This window comes from Alexandromys fortis, unplaced genomic scaffold (assembly GCF_014885135.2).
Source record: "Alexandromys fortis isolate MF-2015 unplaced genomic scaffold, M_Fortis_MF-2015_v1.1 scaffold_50, whole genome shotgun sequence".
Classification (NCBI taxonomy): Eukaryota; Metazoa; Chordata; class Mammalia; order Rodentia; family Cricetidae; genus Alexandromys; species Alexandromys fortis.
In genome coordinates this window covers 383,202-404,822 of record NW_026067932.1, presented here as the reverse complement: position 1 = coordinate 404,822, position 21,621 = coordinate 383,202, and the positions used below count along the sequence as shown (strand labels likewise).

Genomic DNA, 21,621 nt, shown 5'->3' with positions numbered 1-21,621 from the left:
ATGAGGCCTCACCTTGTTGGCTCACCGCCAGGGCCCTTTCCTGTGAAATCAGTCTACTGTGCTTTTTCCCCTTGTCCCAGGCCCTCCCTAGTGATGTTCTTCATAGCAGCCCCCTTCTAGGAGGGAGCACACTGAGAGGTAAGGTTCTAGGGGAACGGATGGACTTGGGTTCTTCAATAGGATGGGCTCAGTGTTGTTCTCTATGTATTTTCTGGTATTTGTCACTTGAACATTCAGGACAGAATTGTGTCAAGGAGAGAGGTGATGCTCTATCAGGTCTGGCCCAACCAGGGCCTATTCATGGACAGCTGTGCCCACAGAGGTGGGATAGACATATCCAACTACTTTGTGTGCCCACTATTTTGGGGGCTACAAACCTACCTGTCAGGACAAGGATCTCCTGCCAAGCCTAGTCAGCTATACCAACCTGCCACATAGATATCAGCCTTTGACCCAGGTCCTGGTGACCTCCCCAACAGTGACAAGTGGTATTGCAGGCCACTCATTCTATGCCCAGGGACAGACCGCTCTGTGCCCTTTCTATCTCTCAGATAAACATCTGTGGTGTGAGCCGGAACCGGGTCCTCCCAGAAGCCCAGGCCAACAATGTGAAGAAGATCGTACCACGCCCTTTATCCAGGGTGAATGGCTGGTCACCGCCCCTCCACTCCTTCCAGGCAATATCCTGGACCACCTCTCTGGTCATGTTCGTTGCTGCCTTTGGGATCTTCATCCCCTTTCTGCCAAGGAGCTGGAAATATGCTGCCTATGTTGTATCCTTTGTGCTAGTGGGGCGGGGCACTGAGCTGTCTATCTCTTGGAGGTGGAGGGACTTCTGAATGTCCTCAAGAGAACTGGCCCTGAACCCCATCACACCTATGCAATGGGCTGTCTCCGCCTAGACCACTTGTTTCTTTGGCCCTGAAGTCAGTCCTGTGACTCCACTTTGCCCAGGAGAAGAGGCTCTTGTTACTGTGAACGTAGAATATGCTAGGTACACGGTAACAGTGGAGGTCCTGGCGGTGGTGATTCCAGTCATGTTATCTTTCTTACAGTGCACAGAGAAGACCGTCTCTGATGACTCACAGAGTAGCTAGATCCGTAAGAAAAGACTTCAGAAGCATTTGCTTGACTGCCTCCAACCCTCATTCTGCCAATGTGCTTGTATATCCTTACAAAGACTAGCCCTAAGACATGGAAAGGCCTTTAGAGATGGTTCCACGGGGCAGTAGGGAAACTTATGTCAATGTTTTCTTTATGGTGTATATCAGGATATATGGTGTATATCAGGGTGGGCACCTGGAATCTAGCATCACACTTAGCCTCTGATCAGAGAAATCAGGTCCTGAGGCATGGGTCCACATTAGAGCCAGTACCAAGCTGCTGCAAAGTGGACCTGTGCCCAGAAAATTACATCCACAAACCACAGATGATCCCTGGATACCATCTTAGGGTGAACATAATCTGGCTATAGGTTCTATGGGGCACATTGCTTTGGCTGACGTTCTGCAGGTCCTGGAGTCGGGAGGACCAGGCATGTGTGAGTAGTGGTTAGGAAGGAGGCAGTGCAGTGCACAAGACTGAGTGACCCTATTTTCTTTATTACTTTAGTGTGTGCTGGGGATTGAGCCCAAAGCACTCACTGTACCACAGTTTGTGGTTGCAGCACCCTGAAACTTCCCACAGTACGGCACCTCTCGGCCTTTGGTTGAAGAATCTGGGGCAGAATATCTCCCAGTGTAGCTGTGGCTGCTTCTTTTCTTCTCAGGGGTATTTGTGGGAAGGCTCTTGATAATGAGTTCAGTGTAACAGGTAAAGAGTTATTCAGCTTTTCTCTTTCATCTCATGTTCGTTTTAGTAAGCTATATTCATGAAATTTGAGCATTCCTTCTAAAACAGCAAATTTCTTGAATAAAGTTATTCACAATATTTTCTACATTTTTCATTTCATCTCTGAAGGATACAAATAATTTTGGGTAGGGTCAAGTCTGGCCATGAACTTGTGATCCTCCAGACTCAACCCCTCAAGTGTTAGAATTAGATGTGTACCCCACTACTACATCTGGCTTCAGGACATATAGTAGCATGTCTTCTTTGCCTGCCTTCCTTCCTTCCTTCCTTCCTTCCTTCCTTCCTTCCTTCCTTCCTTCCTTCCTTCCTTCCTTCCTTCTTTCCTTCCTGTTTTCCTCTCCTTCCTCCTTCCTCCCTCCCTCCCTCCCTCCTGGCCTCCCTCCCTCCCGGCCTCCCTCCTTTCCTTCCTTTCTGTCCTCCCTCCCTCCCTCCCTTTCTCCCTCCCTCCTTTCCGTCCTCCCTCCCTCCCTCCCTTTCTCCCTACCTCCCTTTCTTCATTCCTTTCTTACCCCCCACTCTTTCTTTTCACCTGGAATTGGTTTCTCGTGCAGCGCAGGCTTACTGTGCGCTCCCACACTCCCTGCCCCAGCCTCTCAAATGCTGGGCTTGCAGGTGTGCATCACTACCTGACTTTCTTGGAGAGAATCACCTTTACAATGTATTACTTTTCCCTACTCTTGGCCTCTTTCTTAATTTTTCAGCTTTATTTTTTATTATTCCTTCTTTCAACTAACTTCAAGATTACTGGGATGTTCTTTTTCTATCATCGTTAAGTGGAATTGTAGGTCACTGCCTGCCTACCAGTCTTAGAGTTCAATCTCTGGGTCGTGTAAATGCCTTATGTTACTATGATTTCCCTGAAAGGTTGGACCCTGTGCTGTCTAGTATTTATGTCAATTTGACACAGTTAGTCATTTTGGAAGAGGGAAGCTTGATTGAGAGAATGCCTCTATAGTACTGGCCCCTAGACAAGGCTGTGGGTCATTTTCTTGATTGAGAATTGATGTGGGAGAGCCCAACTTACTGTGGGCAATGCCTTCCCTGGACCAGGTGGTCATGGATGGTATAAAACAGCAAGCTGAGCAAGCTGTAGTAAGACAGTAAGCAGTGTTCTTTCATGGTTTCTGCTCAGTTCCTTCTTCCAGGTTTCTGTCCTGCTCAAGTTCCTGCCCTGACTTCCTTCAGTAACGGACTATTACCTGGAAGTGTACAATGAAATAAACCATTTCTTCCCCAAGTTGCTTTTGGTCATGATGTTTTTATTACAGTAATAGAAATCATAACTAAGACAGGCCCCATTTCCTGTTCTCCTGGAGTAGGTTAGCTGACCATGCAGTCTTTTAGTGGTTGGAGACTTATTTTTAGGGAGAAACTAATGATGATATTGGCAGGTACCCTGTAAGTATACACACATCCTGGCAGCATGCACCCTTGGGAACACATATCCTGGAACACATATCGTGGGCATACATGTTTGGATACTTAGAGAACACACATCACAGGCATACGTGCATCCTGGGCTCATGTGTTTGTGTATGTGTCCACACACTCACACACACACACATGCACACACACCCCAGGTGTAAACATCCTGCATACATATATCTCAGGCATACGTGCATCCTGGGCTCATGTGTTTGTGTATGTGTGCACACACTCACACACACACGCACACACACCTCAGGTGTAAACATCCTGCCACACACACCTCAGGTGTAAACATCCTGCATACATATATCTCAGGCACACATGCATCCTGGGCTCATGTGTTTGTGTATGTGTGCACACTCACACACACTCACACACACACACACACACCCCAGGTGTAAACATCCTGCATACATATATCTCAGGCACACATGCATCCTGGGCTCATGTGTTTGTGTATGTGTGCACACTCACACACACTCACACACACACACACACACCCCAGGTGTAAACATCCTGCATACATATATCTCAGGCACACATGCTTCCTGGGAAGACTTTCTCCACTCTGTACATGCATCCTGAGTACACATATGCCAGGCACATACACACACATCCCAGATACACATACCCTGGGCATATGTATATCCCGAACACACTTGTATCCCCAGCAGGACCCCACCCCCAGCAATGCACCCTGAATATGCACACATCCCAGGCACATCCCTCCCAGACGTGTGAATTCTGGACACACTCCTACTCAGTCCATCTTGGGGAGATATGATGAGGATGGCCTGTAGGTATCAACTATGGTAGAGTGAATAGCTTCAGATCCCTGTCTGTTCCAAGAGGAGCCTTTGCTAAAGCCCAGGCTCTATCCGGGTACCACGACAGAATGGGCATTTGAGCCATGCAGGAGTTCAAGTGCCTTTGAGGGAGGGGACAGGAAGGTGTAGGTGCCCGAGTCATGCTCTTCAAACACGTAGCACTCCACCAGCCATGTTCCCTTCTTCTTATCAGTGTGACAGGTGCCAACTCTCAGTGATGACCCACCTGGCTATATACCTAGCATGTATCCCACAAATTCTGCTCTACCCTCCTTGGTCCCCCAGAATCTCCAGACTTTGTTGTTGGCCTGTGAGCCTCTATTTTGTCCTGAAACCCAGACCCTCTGTCTTCCAATAGCATCTGTCTTGGGTAGTCCCCGGGTCTGAAGAGTTGAAAAGCAATGCTAGTTGTTCCTGTGTGCCCTTCAATGTAGCCTGTGAGCCTCCTGGGCCCTTGACCATAATGAGGGATTAGAGATGATACTGAAGTCATCAGACGCATAACTCAATCCCCTGCCTCTGTCCATGCAACACAAGGCAGGGCATCCTTACTAGATGTCGTTATCATGGGTGAAAAACAGGCAACAATTCAGCAATTTCTAATTTTCTAAATGTCCTTTATAAGAGAGTTTAAAACCCAGAATCCAGACAGCTCTGAGTCTTGAACACGAGGACGCAGCCTCTTTGTCTCTTTAGTGGAGCTTGGCAGCTGCCTGTCTGAACTTGGCTAAGCATGTCTGAGATATCAGGTGACCTGTGGCCGGTCAGGTTGACAGGTGTTGGCACAACACTCTGTCATTAGGGTGGAGTACCCGTGGGGGCACAGCGACAGACAGTGCCGAATCTCCTGATCGGCCACTGACCTTGCCTGCCTATGCCCTAGAAAGGAGGGTTCCCCTTCCTACCCACCACCTTACCTTCTGTCTTGTTTCCTCTGTCTTGTATTTTGTATCCATTGGTTCTGTGGGGTAATGTGTGAGACCAACACTGTGGGTGTCTTAGGCAAGAGATGATGTTTTCCTCTTAGTTTTGGGGGTAGCAGTCTGAAATGAAAGTGACACAGGGTGACGGTGTCCTGAAAGACCTGGAGGGTACCATGTTACCTGGTCCTTGGCCTGTGGTGCTGTCTTCTCCCTGTGTTCACCCATCTTCTGTCCTGGCAATCCAGTCTGTTGTGTTTCCCATGAAGTGGTGTGTGTGTGTGTGTGTGTGTGTGTGTGTGTGTGTGTGTGTGATATGCTTGCCCTGTAGCATGTGTGTGGAGTTCAGAGGACAACTTTCAGGAATCAGTCCCCTCCTTCTACCACAGGATCCAGGTTGTCAGGCTCACACAGAAATCTCTTTCAGCTACTGAGCCACGGTGTCAGCCTACAGTCCTCATTTTTATAAGGTCTGTGATCACAGTGGATCAGATTGTCCCCTTTGTTCCCATTTACCTGGTTGGTGATGCCTATTTTGCAAGCGAGGCTGCCAGTTTTGGTGTCAGGACATGGGTATATTAGGAGGTATGCTCTGCCTCAATCACTGCCTGCCTTCTTATTTGTATCGCTGTTTGGTCCTACTGCAGTGGGCTGAGCTGCTCTTGCTATGTGCCCCATTCCTCCTGCATACCCAAATGCCTGGCTTCCATTCCTTCCCTGAGCGACCCACTCGGTAGCTCAGCCACCAGCCAGTGTCCAGAGAAGTTACAGCCCCAGCAGCTTTCCTGTGTTTTTAGGTCAGGCTGTTATCGCTAGAACCATTTTAGTAACCTGTCCCCAGCCTGGCTGCACCAGGGTCACTCTCAAACCAGCAGTACTTAGTGCTAGTTTATAGCCACTAGAGGGCGCCAACATCATTTGGCACCTTCTAGGCACCATGAGGGGCTGGGAAATGATGGGCTGGGTTAGGAGAAGAACAAGGGTTTTTTGTGGCGGGTACCCAAGGGAACTAGAGGCAGAAAAGAAAAAGCCTGAATATCCTTCTTGTGGTGCAGAAGAGAAAGGGCCGGCCATTCTGGGGACCCATGAGGGTCCTGTTGCTAGTGGGACTCCCACCTTGTTGACAAGGGAACAGACAAACAGCTTAGACAGTAGGGTTTGCTGTGCAGCATCAAAATCTAACCATAGATATCTGTTTCAGAGTCCTGGGTTTGTTATAAATGTGCACTAGGCGTGGGGGCGTCGAGCAGGGTGTCTTAGGCTGCTGTGTAGCTCAACCACAGAATTTGCCCTAGAGGAATCATGAGCCAAGACAGTACCAGAATGTTGGCTACTCCTAGGCCTCCCCTCTTCCTGCGGAAACAGGACAAGGGAGAGGTCACTAGTTCGAGAAGACTGAGGAGGGTGGTGTCCTGAGCTGGCGCCCTTCCTTTGTTTGTTTACTAAACACAGATTGTTGCTAGGGAATGTTCCAGCCAGCTGTGGTTCTCATAGGCTCCCACATGGAAACTTCCAGAGGGAGTTGGAGGGAGGCCTCCATGGAGTATGCCTCACCCTGCTTTCACGGTTAGCCATCCACTGAGACAAGGCTTACGTGAAATCAGGGGCAGATCCTGAAGATTTTTCTTCTGGGCTCCCTTGGGAATGTCACCTTGGTGTGTGGTAGGGAGTGGCCAGCCAGGTCATTTGGAGCAAAATATAGTATAGTAAGGTCACCAGCACGATTCTTGTGGGTGACAGAAATATCCCTGAATGGCACAGAATTTGCTGGCACAGTGTTCATGGACAAGCTGTGTGCAGGAAAATGTGATAAAAAGATGTGTTGCAACTTCTTCCATAGGAGAGCTCCATGTCCTAGAGGGACAGGGGACGGTTGTGTCTGAGATCCGAGTTCCCATGGGACTGGAGACTTTTTATGCCATATTGGTGCTTTTAGGGTGGCCTCCTGGTACTCCACACGAAGGCTGGGTACTGACTGCGTGGCAGGTCCAGGTTCAAGGGAACCCGGCTCTACCCTGAGAACTACTTTGCAACTATAGCCTCCCTATGATCAGCCTGTGCCCCAGGAGCCTTCAACAGTGGGACTTACATGTGTGATCAGAGTATGGATACTGGTGATTTAGAGACTATGTAAGGGTATCACAAGGCATAGTCATGGAGGGTTTCTCATTTGTTCCTCAAAAGTCCTCTTGGGCTTCCTACCTGCCCACTGGTTTCCTTTAGTCCAGGTCTACTCTAGTGTTACAGGGAAAGAGCCAACACCCAAGCAGTGTAAGACTTCCTGTGTTGTTGGCCCTCACCCATCAACATCCCTGGCTCTGAACATGCTTCCCACTCCCCATCATCACGAGGGCAGCACATCAGCCCTCAATTCGGCTTCCAAGGGTGGGATCAACCGCTGGCCCATGCTCTTGATCATGGTAGTATCAACAACTGAGTGGCCCTGTGCCTAGTCTCACTGTCCTATACTATAGCTATAATCTGTTCTGCAATAGACCAGTGCCCCAACACTATGGGGGCAGGGTGGCCATAGGAAGGGCTTCGGATATCTGTCTTGCCTCCCTGGCAGGCCATATGTGAGTTCACTGGGGCTCAGATGGAACTTTTCTGTTGCCGCATGTACCGCCTAGCCACTTTTGCCACACACTCACCCAGCCCTGCACCAGCTTCTGCTCTGTCCTCCTGGAATACAGCTTTCTGTCGTTCTCACAGTCACTTCTCTGTGCACTGAACCTGCTTTCCAGTCCTGTGCCCACACCCAGAAATCTGGGCACTGGACAGCTCATGCTGGAAGATGGGTGAGCAAGACAGGATCTGTCCAGGGTTTGGGTCGCTCTCTGGGCCTCTCACAGGCCTATCTTACCTCATTGATTTTTTTTTAAACCTTCATTGGCGTTCTCTTAGGTCTATGGTTTTATGTCTATGTTGTCTGTGCTTATGGCCTTTGTCTTGTCTGGACACAAGGTAGCCTGACTACTGGCACAAGCTTAGGCTGTGGTATAGGGAACCCTGTTGGCTTCCACTGGAGATACTGTAAATGCTGGCTCACCAGGAAGGCAGAACAACAGAGTAGAGCCCTTTTGTATATTATCCTAGAGACAGGAGGAGGGATGGAGGAGACAAAGACCTTCTCCTCCTGGTCAGGTAGGCTCAGATGAACAAAGCCCAAAGGTACTTGAGAGTCTGGTGGCCCAGAAAGTTCTAACTCAGGCTGAGGTTGGGGAGTACCCTCTGACTGCTGCCTAGCCTTCATGTTTCTGGTTAACATAATTTTCTACTATGCTGTGGCCCACAGTAACTCTACTACCAATGTGATCGCCTTTCCTACATGGGCTGGTATGACCTGGTCCCAGTTATACCCTAGGCTTCTCCCACCTATGAAACACCCACCACCAGGTGAACCACTTTGAGCCTCTGAAGCTATCATTCCAAGCTCTTCCTTGTACCTGCTCACATAAGGCATTTCAGGGCTTGTGCACACTGTGGCCAGTAGTTGACTGGCTTGGCTGGGTCTCTGAAGAGAGTGTCTCTACAGGATCTGCTCTCAGGTGCTGCAGATAGCAATGACTAGGAGTTCCAGGGTCTTTCCTTAGTCCCTGGGAAACACCTTACATCATGTCAGCCAGGCTCAGGGCTGTGTGTTCCTTGACAGCCCCAGCTGATGGGTGGGTTGTCCTTGTTCCACCTCATCGTGCACTTGGTCGCAACTACCATTGATCCAGCTGACACCAATGTCCGACTCAAAAAGGACTACTCGGAGCCTGTGCCGACCTTCGACCGGTCCAAACACGCACACGTGATCCAGAACCAGTACTGCAACCTGTGTGAGGTTACTGTGTGAGTGGAGTCTCTGCTGAGCAGTGGGGCAGGGTCGCTTTTAGAAGTCTGGGTGGAGAGGACTGCTGCCTGTGGCCCCATAGTTGACCAGCTGATCCTGCTGCTGTTGGGCATTGGCCCTTTGTGGCACCCCATGGCGGACACAGCCATGTGCTCACAGCCCCCCCCCCCCGGAGGCCACACTATACCACCCTACCCTGTAGACCGAGAATCCTGCCTTCCGGTTCCCAGTGCTTCTTTCCCTTGGAATGAAGAGCTGCAATCTAAGGTCCAGCTATGTTATTCTCAGATTCTCTTGTACACAGAGACCCTTATTTGTGGTGGTCGTGGTTGGGGGGCAAATGTGCCACTTTCTTATGGTTTTCTGATAAACCTCACATTCCCAACTGGGAAGGAGGGAGGGCAGTTTCAGCTGATTCTGGTGGGATTCAAGGTCTCCAGGACCTGAGGAGGGCAATACACTGACTTAGCTGCAGGAAGGCACTGTAGATACTGGGCAAGGTACCAACAGCCTTCAAGTCCTAGATTTTTTAGGCTCCCATCTAGCAAACAAGCCTACTTACAGGCATGTCCAGGGTCCACCTTTCAAGAGCAGTGCCCATGGGCACAGGCTCATCTCTCTCCCAAGGTGACCTTGTCTTTCCTACAGACTTCCAACCCCCTTCTGACTTCAGATAGAGGACCCACCCTCCATTTCATGGTAGACATTCAGTTCCTGTGGTGCTGTTGGGACCAGCAGGCTGTTTCTCCCGATTTCTCTCCCAGGAGCAAGAAAGCCAAGCATTGCAGCTCCTGCAACAAATGTGTCTCTGGCTTCGACCACCACTGCAAATGGCTGAACAACTGTGTGGGCAGCAGAAACTACCGGTGAGGCACTCTTGGGTTCAAAGGTGCAACGTGGGGGAGGGGATCTGTGGTCTGGGATTCATAGAAATCGGTGACAGGCGACCAATCGGAGGGGGCCATCAGGACGGGAACAGCACGGGGAACGGGTGACCTTTAGGTCATGTCTCTGTTTCCAGCTATGGCAGAATTAATTAGTGTCCATTTGCTGCTGGTTCTGATATGTGTTGGTGAGACTGTTCCTGAACGTGTGGAACAAGATCACACTCACAAAGCTCACCATGAACAGTGAGTGAGTCACAGCCTGGCTGAGCCTTCTAAGCTTCCCGATTCAGGCCTATCTACCTTCTCAATGCCATGGCCACTAGCCCAAGAGCAATGGCTAGTCTCTTGAGCACAGGAGTGAGCATCTAGGCCACCCTAAGGCATTGCCTTGATCATGAGTGCAGAATCCAGAGAGCTATTGGACACCAGGTCAGGACAGTACTGGTCAAACCTCCTAATGCTGTGAGTGATTCCTTAATACAGTTCCTCATGTAGTGGTGGCCCCAACCATAAAATTATTTTTTGTTGCTACTTTATAACTATGATTTTGTTACTGTTATAAATCATAATGTGAATAGTTTTGGAGAGAGGTTTGCCAAAGGGGTCTCTACCCACAGGTTGAGAACCACTGGCCTGGGAGTCCTGAAGATGAGCAGGATATAGTAGCTCCTTACCCCCAAACCCCATGCCTTGCTGTGCTCTGACAATACATTGTGCTGTGAGGGCTCTGCCATCCATCCAGGGAGGTGCCTGGGGCCACAGATGTAAGTTTTGCTCCTTCCTGATTGAGCTGGAAAAATGCAGCCACGGTTACTAGGCATTGCAGTGTGGCCTGTTGGTGATGTGTTACCATGGTTCTGGCAGGGACTAGATAAGCCAGGAGACCCTTGACCACAGTCCCTTTGAGTGACTCACACTGACTTATGGAGAATCATGAGGTTCTTCAACTAACCAGGCACTTCTGGGAAGACAACTTGGAATAGGTAAGGGTGTGGCCTGGCCATGAGTTGGGAGAGGACAGAAGAAGGCACACTTGATTGGGCATTGAGACATAGCCTCTGTGTAGTGAAATTGGGGTTGGGGAAGAGCAGAGGGTGATGGATACCATCCTCACTAGGTACCCCGATCCTTACATCTTCACTTTTGTCCCCTCATTCTCCAGGGCCTAAGAAAGCATGGGGGGCAATGACACTTAAAAAATTAAATTTTTTATTTTTATTCCGTGTATGCGGATGTTTGGCCTGCATGTTATGTCTGGGCTCCTCTTGGCCTCAGAGGACAAAAGAGGGCATTATATCCCCCTTGGAACCGGAGTTACAAACAGTAACCATATAGGTGCTAAGAACTGAACCCTGGTGCGCAGTCAGTACTCTTAACTGATACGACTGAACCATATATCTAGCTCTGCAATAGCATTTTGTTATAATTTGGCCCCAGAGTTGAACAGAAGCCCTGAAAGAAAGTCCCATGTGTCACAGCCCTAATAAACAGGAAGCCAAATCGGTCTTTCAGAATGGGGTGCAATAAAGGCTGGAGGAGGTCAGTCCAGTGCATGAGAAGGCAGTGAAGAAAGAGGAGTAGGAAGAGGAGGAGGAGGAGAAGAAAGGCTGTGATTCGTGAATGGCCATGGTTAGAGCATGGTGGCTGCTGGAAGAGGTTCTGTCTGCCTAGGTGATAGTCTCCCATCTTAGGGATTAACTTTTCCCATCGTACAGCAATGATATTCTTATCCAGATTGCAGGATGGAAGGACATGAGGACTCAGGCAGAAGGCTGTAGGGAATGTGAGACACAATCAGTAAAGTCAGAAGCGAGCATCTGCCTAGGGTATGTGAAAGACGTGGCAGAAGGAACATAAAAATATAGAAGACACAAGTAGAGTTTGGGCTCTGTGCTTCCTTGAGGTCACCCGCACGAGACCTGTGTGTTGACCTCATGTGCTTGACTGGGGGTTAGTCTGTCCGGACCTCCCACTCGCTCATCTCAGGGCAGGATCCCACTCCTCTCACGCAGGTTCTTCTTCTGCTCTGTGGCCTCAGCGGCAGTTGGCGTGCTTATCGTGATGGTTATCTTGCTGTACGTCTTCATCCAGTACTTAGTCAACCCCGACGAGCTTCGCACAGACCCTCTGTATAAAGGTACCCTTCTGATGCTCAGGAACTGTTTCCACCTGGTTCTCACGTGCCAAGTGTTAGGCTTCCCAGCCTCACTCTCCATGTTCCTTCACTCTTTAGTGAGCTCCTCTGAGACCTAACATCCAAAGATTAGAGTAAGGTATACTTGGACTCCTCTGTCCCTTCAGTCAGTCTTGACACTAGACAGTGGATGCTTTAGCAGGGCTGGGCGGAGAAGGCAGGAGCTTGTCTTGTAGGACACAACTACTTGTAGAGAAGAACAGCAGACAGTGGGGCTGTTAAGTTGAGCAACAGACTCTGAGGGGAAGTTCAGAGAGTCTGTGATTAAATAGGTCCAGAGGCACAAGCCCATGGCACAAATGTCTGAAATAAGAGGGACTGGCTCTACCCTCCAGTATTGAGGAACTTCTCCCTAATTATCATCTTGAATTCATAAAGTGGATATCACAGAGCCAGCCACAGTGGGTGGGACCCTGGGACCCGCAGTAGATCAGGGGATATACAGGGCGAAAGCACATCCCTTGGCTGGCTGTCCTCACTCGCCCTCTGTCCCTCTGCTTACCTGACCACAGGTGCTGCAGTTTGGGCAGGTATGAGATGGACATGTCTCTCTGTCTTCATAGAGATCAGTGCTGAGAACATATGGCTGCTGTTCCTCCCACTGTGGCCTGTGCCTGTGAAGACCCCTGTAGTCCTGTCCATCATGGTGGTGGTATTCCTGCTAGCCATTGCCAGCTTCGTGCTGCTCGGGCACCTGCTCATTTTCCACTTCTACCTGAGTAAGTACCCACTTCAGATTTCCCTCATCTTGAGGGAGACAACGTCTTGGGGAGCTGCCGGTGCCTGGTCACCCTAAAGGATCTACAGCGACATTGCTCAGCTTGGATGTGCTCATCAGGTGGTCTGAGTGTCATTTACATAACCCTTGGAAAGAAGGACTGTTTTAATTAGAAGGAATTAGCAAGTGCTGGCCCACAGACTTACTCTACATAGGTGCTAGAAGCTGGCTCACAACTGGCTGGGCCTAGGGAGATTCATCACTCAAACAATGCAAAGTCAAGTTCTGGAGGACCTCTGGGGTTGGGGCAGCCTACCCCGTCTGCTACTTGAGCTACAGATAGGGTCATTGGTGGCCCTGCAGCTCCTCAGAAATGCTTGTAAACCATCTGCTCGTGTGTGTTGGTTTTGAAAATTCACACCCCTCCCTAAGAAGCACAGGCCCGGAATAGGCATGTACAGCTCTTTCCTCAAAAAAAAAAAAAAAAAAAAAAAAAAAAAAAAAAAAAAAAAAAAATCTGGTCTTCTTGCAGTAACTCAGATTGCTTCTGCTAGGTATGGTTGTGTTCTCTGAGGCAGAGCATCTAGGGTGAGGTGACTGCACTGGGTTGGGGGAAGCAGGCAAAGGGTGGGTAGGCAGCTGACAAGGTCAGCTCAGGGATCCAGTATTCCTTCCAGTAGGATTTCAATCTCCCTGAATATGAAGGGCTTCCAGGACCCTTGGACAGACTAGTCTTTCCTGAGCCTGGCCTCCGGAAGCCATCCCAGGAAGGTCTGGAGTTGTCTATCATGAGGCAAAGCAGGGGACCCCTGAGAGGTGCCACAGCTCAGCTCCTCTGGGCCACCCTACCTCTGAGCTTAATTAGAGGTTTGCCTTGGGCAACAGGAAATAGGTCCTGTCAGTCATAAAATGTGCAGATCATAGCTTGTCTGGTCTGACATACCTGGTCCTCCTCCTGGTCTTGGGACATGCAAAGCGAGGCAGTCACTCCCTGGCAAGGTTGATTGCACACTGCATATGGGGTGCTGTGTGACATTGTGCATGGCTGCTGCATGACCCTGCCCTTTCCTGCCCCTTCCCTTTGCAGTTGCCAAGAACCTGAGCACATTTGACTACATGATGCAGCCCCGATTCCAGAGGAATTCACACTCAGCAGAAAAGAAAGAGCTACCTCTACGGAAAAAGGGGAACCTTTCCCAGGTGTGTTTGTTCTTCTGTGTCATGCTCATGGAAGGGCAGAGACCAATGTGTGGTATACCTTATATAAGCATCCCAGCTTTGTCCTGAGTTTCACTGTTGAGACTGTCCCGACTCACTGGAGGTGTGTGGTGTGTAGAGTGTCTGTGTACATATGGTGCTTAGTGTATAATGTATATGTACATGTGTGCTCGTGTATGGTATCTGTTTCTATGTGGTATGTAATATATATAGTGCATGGTCTAAGTGTAGTTTGGTTGTGTCAAATATGACGTGCATGTCTACACATGGTATATAATGTATATACGTTATTGTGTGTAATATGTGATGTATGTGTATGGTGTGTGATGCTTTTGTGTAGTGTGTTACGTGGCATATAGTACCTTATGTGGTATGTCTATATGTTGTATGTGATACATCTTTGTGGTATGTGGTATGTGGTATGTCTATGTCTATGAGTTGTGTTTGTGTGACATGTGATGTGTATGGTATGTGGTATGCCTGTGTGATGTGTGGGGTGTTTGGTATGTGAGGGGTTGGTAAATTTGTATGTTGTGTTTATATGGTGTATAGTGTGTGAGGTGTTGGTATGTTTGTGTGATGTGTCTAATGTCGGGTGTGTGGTGTGACTATGTGAAGTGTATTATGTGTCTGTGTGGTATGTCTGTGTGGTGTGTGGTGTAGTATCTCTGACTCAGTCACACTCCAGGTCAGGCTTCATTCTCAGCAGTAGTTACCCAACACAAATCACACTTAATTTGCGTGTGTGTGTCTTCTTCTGATTTTGTTTTTGTTTAGTTTTTAAGAGAGAGAAAGAACATGAAGTTGAGGGGAATTTGAGAGGAGCTGGGAAAGAGGAAAATTTTGATCAAAACATATTGTATGAAATTCTCAATTAAAAAAAGAAGAGGAGGAGGAAGAAGAAAGTAGTTGCGCATAAACTCAGCTCACAGAGGAGGGAGTAACCTATTGGGCGACACCAGGATTAACTTGATATTAAAGCCAGAAAATATCAGCACAAGAGAAGCTTATAGTGAGCCAAAGATATTCTGTATATATAAGCAAAACTCATAAAACATTATCAGACCAAAACATATGGTAAAGGAGCTGTACACCAAGAGTAAGTGATGCGTATTCTAGAAATGCATCTGTCTAACACCTGTAAATCAATTATTGTAATAAAATACCGTTAGAATAAGAGTCAAGAACCTTTTAATTATATAAGCCCATACAAAAGATACATATGGGCTCTGTTAAAACCCTATTTCTGGTTTTTAAAAAAATACCCACAGCCTGAGAATAAAATAAAAACCACGAAGAGCTCGTTAGTCTGTGGCTTTGATGGTGAAAAAGTGACCTCCCCTCCCCCCAGCTGGGAGCAGACAAGGACGTCCATTCTCACCACTTTGGACAACAGTGCAATGCTGGCTTAAGGCACACAGTGGCCAGCAGGAAACTGTTTATAGACAACATAATCCTTAAAAATGTGTAAACTAGCACCTTAACTGCTTTTCAACAGCCTCATACCAGATGAATGGAGTAAAGGCCCAGAATTGTACCTTTCGTTTCTGATCAGCTTGTGTTGAACAAAGATAGCAAGGTTAACTCGGGAGAAGTGTGGCTTCCCTGGATGGCCCTGAGCTGAATATACCCAAGACTGAAAAGCTTTATGAATTTTTCTTTATCTCTGCAGAAAATTCAAAGCCAACTATAGGTCTAAGTTTGAAAATCAAATTATAAATTTCTAAAGAAAGCAAAGTCTTTGTGGACGCTGAACTCAGCAATTACTGCTAACACAACAGTGGCATCAATGTCTAGATAAATGAGACAGTGGTAATTTATGAAATATAAAATTTTATTTTTGAGAATTGTCATTAAGAAGATGAAATGCAAGCCATTGTCAAGGTGTTTCTAAACAACACACATACCAAATGTACTAAAAGCTTTCTAATGAAATGGCCCTAAATCTGATCAAATCCTTTGCAAGGAGGACATAGATGACAAGGAAGCCTGTGGAAAATGGTAGACATCGTTTGATAAGACCACGATAAAACACCCACACACCCACCAGCTAACCTCCACCACAATGTCTGACAGTACCAGTGTTAGTGACAAGGCAGGGGGACCAGAAAGCTCTTCCCATGGAAAAGAAGGTGAAAGGGGAATATAGACTCACCAGTGGTGAAAACAGTAAACGGTCCCCAGAAAACTGCATAAATACTACCACCTGGCCAGCTGCCAGGCCCTCTCCCACCCAGCCATGGAGAAAAGAAAACATAAAAATGGTTCTAAGGAAGAGTGCTGTTTAAGGAAGGGACCTTCCCAGGTGCTGTCGCTCGAAACTGAAGATAGATAGGGTCTAGTTGTGAGCTGCAGGCAGGAAGCCCACCATAAGTAGCTTCTTGACTCACTTGTCCATTTTCATTTTCTCTGTAGGAAAAGAGTAGTAACTTGAACTGGTCTCAATGCTCACCGAGGTGAGTGTTAGCTTTATTATTATTATTATTTTAATTTCATTTTACATTACATCCACCGTTCTCCCACCCCTCCTCCTGTTTCCCACACCTTCTCCCCAGCCCAAACCCCATCTACTCCTCCCAGTGGGTAAGGGTTCCCATGGGAAGTCAACAAAGTCTGACACATTAAGTTGGGGCAGGACCAAATGCCCCCCCCTTCTGTGTTAAGGTTAAACGGCTATAACCTCTTAGCTCAAAGGGCTTTAGAAAATAGTTTGTGATGTGATGTTTGAAATGATGGAATGGCACAGTATAAAGTACAGTTGTTCCCCTTAGCTTACTGACATTCCTAGCTGTTTATGTAGTTGTACACACTGAGAAACCTCCTTAGCAGTTGTACGAATGCATAAAACAAGGCTGCTGCTTCTCTTTGTGTGCGTGTGCACATGTGTGTGGAGGCCAAAGGTTGACGTCTTCCTTGGCTGCTTTCCGTTTTATTTTTTGAGACCCAGCATCTCTGTTTCTATCTTTGTCTCTCTACTTCCCCCAGCCCCACCCCACCAGATGCTTTCTGACTTAGCTAGATTGGCAGGCCGGTGAACTCCAGGAATCCTTCACCTCTGCTCCCCCAGTGCTTGGATGACAGTCATGTGTTGCCACATCCAGCTTTTTACATGGGTGCTAGGAATGAAATTCATACCCTTCTGTTTGCAGGGCAATAGTTTTGCCCGCTGAGCTGTTTCCCCAGCTCTGTTGGTTTATTTTCTACATCCATGTATAGCCATGTGGGCAGATGTGTACCTATCAGTCTTTAACAGTGTTTGGTTTAGATTTTAAGATCCTGAGAGTCAGAGCTTGTCATTCAATTCAATCTTGATATATTGAGTAAGTATGCTCCCTAGTGACAGATAGTTCTGCCTGAAAGCAAGGCCCATGCCACAGAATGGCAAGTCAGAAGTCGACCCTCACACTGAGGGTAGACACACATTTCATAGTGTTCTCTGTTCCCATGATTTTTTTTTTTTGTATAGCCAAGAAAAACTGTAACAGAGGCATGGTTACACACACTAACTGACGGTTCCACCTCGGTTTTCTGTTGTGCGTTCCTTATCACACCCTAAGCACAAATGCATGTGTACTTTGAGGAGTTATCATACAAAGTCCTTTTCAGCTTTATGGATGGTGCATTTTTACTGTCTCATTTCTGTTACCTCATTTCTAGGGTCTATTAGTACAAATTAATGGAAAAAATAGACATTCACTGAAGCCTCCTCAGATAGACACACGTATGCATACCCCCTATCCAGCCCTCAGTCATGGTCCCCCAGCCAGGACACTGCAGGTTACCGTGTCTACTGAGCAGGCTACAAGCAGCTACTCTGGGTCCTCACAGGTTAGTGGCCTGCACCGGGCAGCCTTAGATCTGCATTGTGGCTTCTTTAGCTGCTTCCCTGCAGCCCAAACCTCAGGGGACTCTGCCATGAGCACAGGAGGCTAGTCTTCTGAGCAGAAAGCCATGACCTCTCCATGAAAGATACTAAGAGATGGCAGGGCAGAGGCAGGAGATGGAATAGGAGATGAAAGAGAGAATCTCTACTCATGTCTGGTGGAGAGAGGATACATTCTCCGTGATTCTCTGAGGATCATCAGTAGACACTCTCATTTCCTTAATGAAAAGCTGGTGTTTGTCCAGAGAGGAATAGTGAAGACCCCAGTGGCCCATCTCTTCAGGGTGAGGAATAGGCTGGCCCTGTGGCCCCTCTCCGCCCTCTGTGCCCAGGAAGCTTATACCTTACAGAAGCTTTCCATGCACCCCATTCCTCCCTGCAGTTCAGGGTCAGAGGCACTGCAGGGCCTAAAAACATAGCGGAAGGTTCACACTTCATTCATGCAAATACTAAGAGTTGCTTTAGTTTTTTTTCATCTATTGGTCAGTGAGGACAGCTTATTTTGAAAAAAAAAAACCCACAAAATCATTTTCTCTTAAAGAACTAATAATTTGGTCTAAATTGGCTTTCTTTGAAACTTGATTGGCAGTATTGTTGTGTAACCAAATAATTGTGAATATTGGTTTGAAATGCTGTCTAATCTTTTAAGCAGACTTCCAGAGTTCTCTCTCTCTCTCTCTCTCTCTCTCTCTCTCTCTCTCTCTCTCTCCTCTTCCTGAAAGGCTAGCAAAACCTAACTGTGGCCATGACTATAGCTCCACTCCAAACCCCAAACCACTTCATTTTGTTTCTTATTACCAAATAGACGTATATTATAGAAAACTTTTGGAAATTGCAGAATTTTATAAATAAAACTAATTTCCTCGCTCAAGTCTCCTGCCTACCAGGAGCCACGGCTGGCATTTCCAAGGTCCTTCTTTGAGTTCTTCTTCATCAGATTTCTCAGTCTAATTTCTCTGTTAAATTAGACTGAAATCATACATCTCACTCTTGGAGCTCACTTTTTAAAGTCCACACATATTTTCAACATTGTTAAAAGAAGAACCATGATTTTAGGAATACAAAAAACTTCATCTTTGGGATATACACATGCATCGTATCTGAAATACTTTTTTTACTTTATAGTATTTTTTCCAGCGTGATGATGAATTAGCCTTGTATTGGAAAGGTTAGTTATGTGCATCTGACAGAACACAGGGCATAGTCACAACTCTCAAAGTGTAATGGTCAGTATAATCCTACCTGTCCTTTAGTGCACATCCAGCATGGCTCCAGGGACTTGCACCTACCTGGGGTGGTGAAGTAATGAAGAAAAGACAGGCACAGGCAGGTGCCCAGACAGAAAACTGGCATCAGGTGGTCTGGGCTCTCTTCTGGAGAAACCACAGCACCCAGAAGCTCAGAATGTTTATTACACAGAGCTGAACAAAAAAGGTGGAGTTATTGCATACAACTAGTTAAGAAGACATAGTTATTACACACAGATAATAAAGGAGCAGAGTTTATGATATACAGTTGGATCAAGGGGACAGGTTTAGCCTATCTTAGTAGGCACAGTCTCTCTAAGGGACAGTCTTCAGGCCATAAACATCCAGGAAGGAGAAAATTATAGTGGGCATATTTGCACCTGGCCTCTGAACCTCACCCCAGGGAGAAGACTTTGCTGTTCCTCCATGGGTCTGAGGCTCTGGGGTTGACATGGTTGGGTAGTGTCAAACACGCATTCACCAGGACATGACACAGTCAGGGCTTGCTCGAGTTCCTATCCTTTCAGTTACAGGAGCTGTTTCTATGACAACCTAGCCATGGATGTAGATAACAAGCACACTGGTCTGCTTTGGCCCATCACAGCCCAGAGAGCATGGCTATTGTCTTAGCCCTGTGTGGCACTGCGCCAGTCACAAGCACAAGTGCCCATGGGATACAGGTATCAATTATAGCTATTGGTTAGTGGAGTACTCTGGCCCCAATTTCACAGAGAACTTTACCTAATGGTTGGTAGACCATTCATTTACTGGGACCATTTCCTCTGGCATCGGTTGTGAAATATTCCATGAAATAGATGGAATAATAGAGTTAGGAAGCAAACAGAAACAGACTGAGAGTTCACATAGGAAGAACGTTCTTGTTTTGACTTTGAAGGCGTTCCGGTCAGCTGCCCCCTCCCAGGTGGTTTGAATTGGGTTTCCCGTGCTGCAGAAGACATTAGCACAGACTCATTGTCTCCACACAAAGCTGGGCTCTCCAGTGTCTCACAGGCAGCATTGCCCCTTATTGGTCAGCACTACCCAGAGGGGTTGAGGAAGAGTCTGGCTAAAAGCATTCAGGAAGCTTCTGGAATGCTTTCACCCTCAAAACTGTCGGTAGCATGGCTAGCCCTTCCCTTCTCTTATGTTGAGTCTCTGTGTTCTTCTGCCTTCCTATGCTTTAAGGTGATTACCTCAGAGCTCCCTGGATACTCCAGATCACCTCTTATTAAGCTTTCTGGATCTGCTACAAGAAACTTCCATGAGTTGGAGATGCTGGGGGTGCATGCACGTGTGAGCTTTTATCCATTTGAAAAGACTGATGATTACTTGGGAAAACAGAGGTCTGACCCAGGGCCCAAGTCATATGAGGATGCACTTTCTGTATCAAAGTGGTGAGGGTCCATCACACTAGAATCCAGTTATAGTTTCCCATTGGGTAGTACACATGGCCCTAAAACAGTGGTATGCGATTCTTCAGCCTCAATTACGGGGTCTCCCTCACGCTGATGTGCCTGCCTTTCCTCTTCAGGATGGAGTCCCAGAAGTTCCTGCTGTCTGCTCTTCCACCGAAGTCAAATACGGGTTTCATAGCTCCAGCTCCAAAGACTCCTCCACAGTAAAGGTGAATATAGCGTGCTGATTGGGCCTCACGACACAGGCCTGTGTCACCTGCAGGTCCACAGTTTCCCCAACCTGCGGAGAGCAATGCATTGAGCTCCTGTTTGACTGATACTGTTTTACAATTGTAGAATGGTACTCAGAGGGACAGAAATTCTCAGCCATAGGTGTCTGGAGAACAAGAGGAAGTGAGGGTAGAAAATGTAGTGAAGAAATGAATCTTCTGAAACCGAAGCAACATTGCACATGTTAGTGAGGCTCACTGAAGGCTACAGGTGTAACATACAACCTGGTCTACAAGAGCTAGTTCCAAGACAGGCTCCAAAGCTACAGAGAAAGTCTCTCTCAAAAAACAACAATAGAAAAAGATTTACAGTTAAGTGACAAAAACAAATGGTTAAGGGGCCAGTAGGGTTCCCTGGTAATAATGGTGCAATTTAGAAGTTTTTGGTTTTGGTATAGTATAAAATTAATATTAAAAACTATGCTTCTAATTTGGAATTTTGGCCTTTTCCTAGGCTAGCGATAAGAATGAGCTTCTCTCAGGATGGCAGTGCCAAGCCGTCAGACCAAGATCGTGAGGAGACGCCTCTGCTTTGTGGTACATGATGCTGCTGAGCCATGACCTTCAGTAGAGTATGTGTATTATGTGTATTTTGGACTGAAGATATCTTCCATTTATGATGATGAGTTTTTCAGAATGCAAACCCCATCGTCATTCAAGAATCATCTATATAGAAGAATATTAGCAATAATAGAATCTAGGTGTTAAGTACATGTGTATTTTCACTTTCAAATTTTCTAGATGTTTGAAAATTTTCACAATAAAATGTTGATATATAACTTGGTAAAAATAAACATGGCAAAAGTTCATGTGTTATGTTGTGTATAATGTGGTATATAGTGTGTCATGTAGGTGTGGTTATTTTGTGTGACATGTGGTGTGTGGTACCTATAGTATTGCTGTATCTGTATAGTATATGAAGAGTT

The 21,621-nt window shown here is 47.1% G+C and overlaps 1 protein-coding gene across 1 annotated transcript; it reads left to right on the top strand.

The window, feature by feature from the left end:
* The first annotated feature begins 509 nt into the window (after positions 1-509).
* LOC126503693 (palmitoyltransferase ZDHHC11-like) lies at positions 510-21,224 on the top strand. Its single transcript, XM_050145528.1, has 9 exons — positions 510-788; positions 8,685-8,863; positions 9,629-9,730; positions 11,764-11,888; positions 12,509-12,664; positions 13,751-13,863; positions 16,297-16,337; positions 20,543-20,635; positions 21,150-21,224. Exons 1-8 carry the CDS (start codon positions 510-512, stop codon positions 20,631-20,633), a joined length of 1,086 nt encoding a protein of 361 aa, XP_050001485.1. The 3' UTR covers positions 20,634-20,635; positions 21,150-21,224.
* The last annotated feature ends 397 nt before the right edge of the window (positions 21,225-21,621 follow it).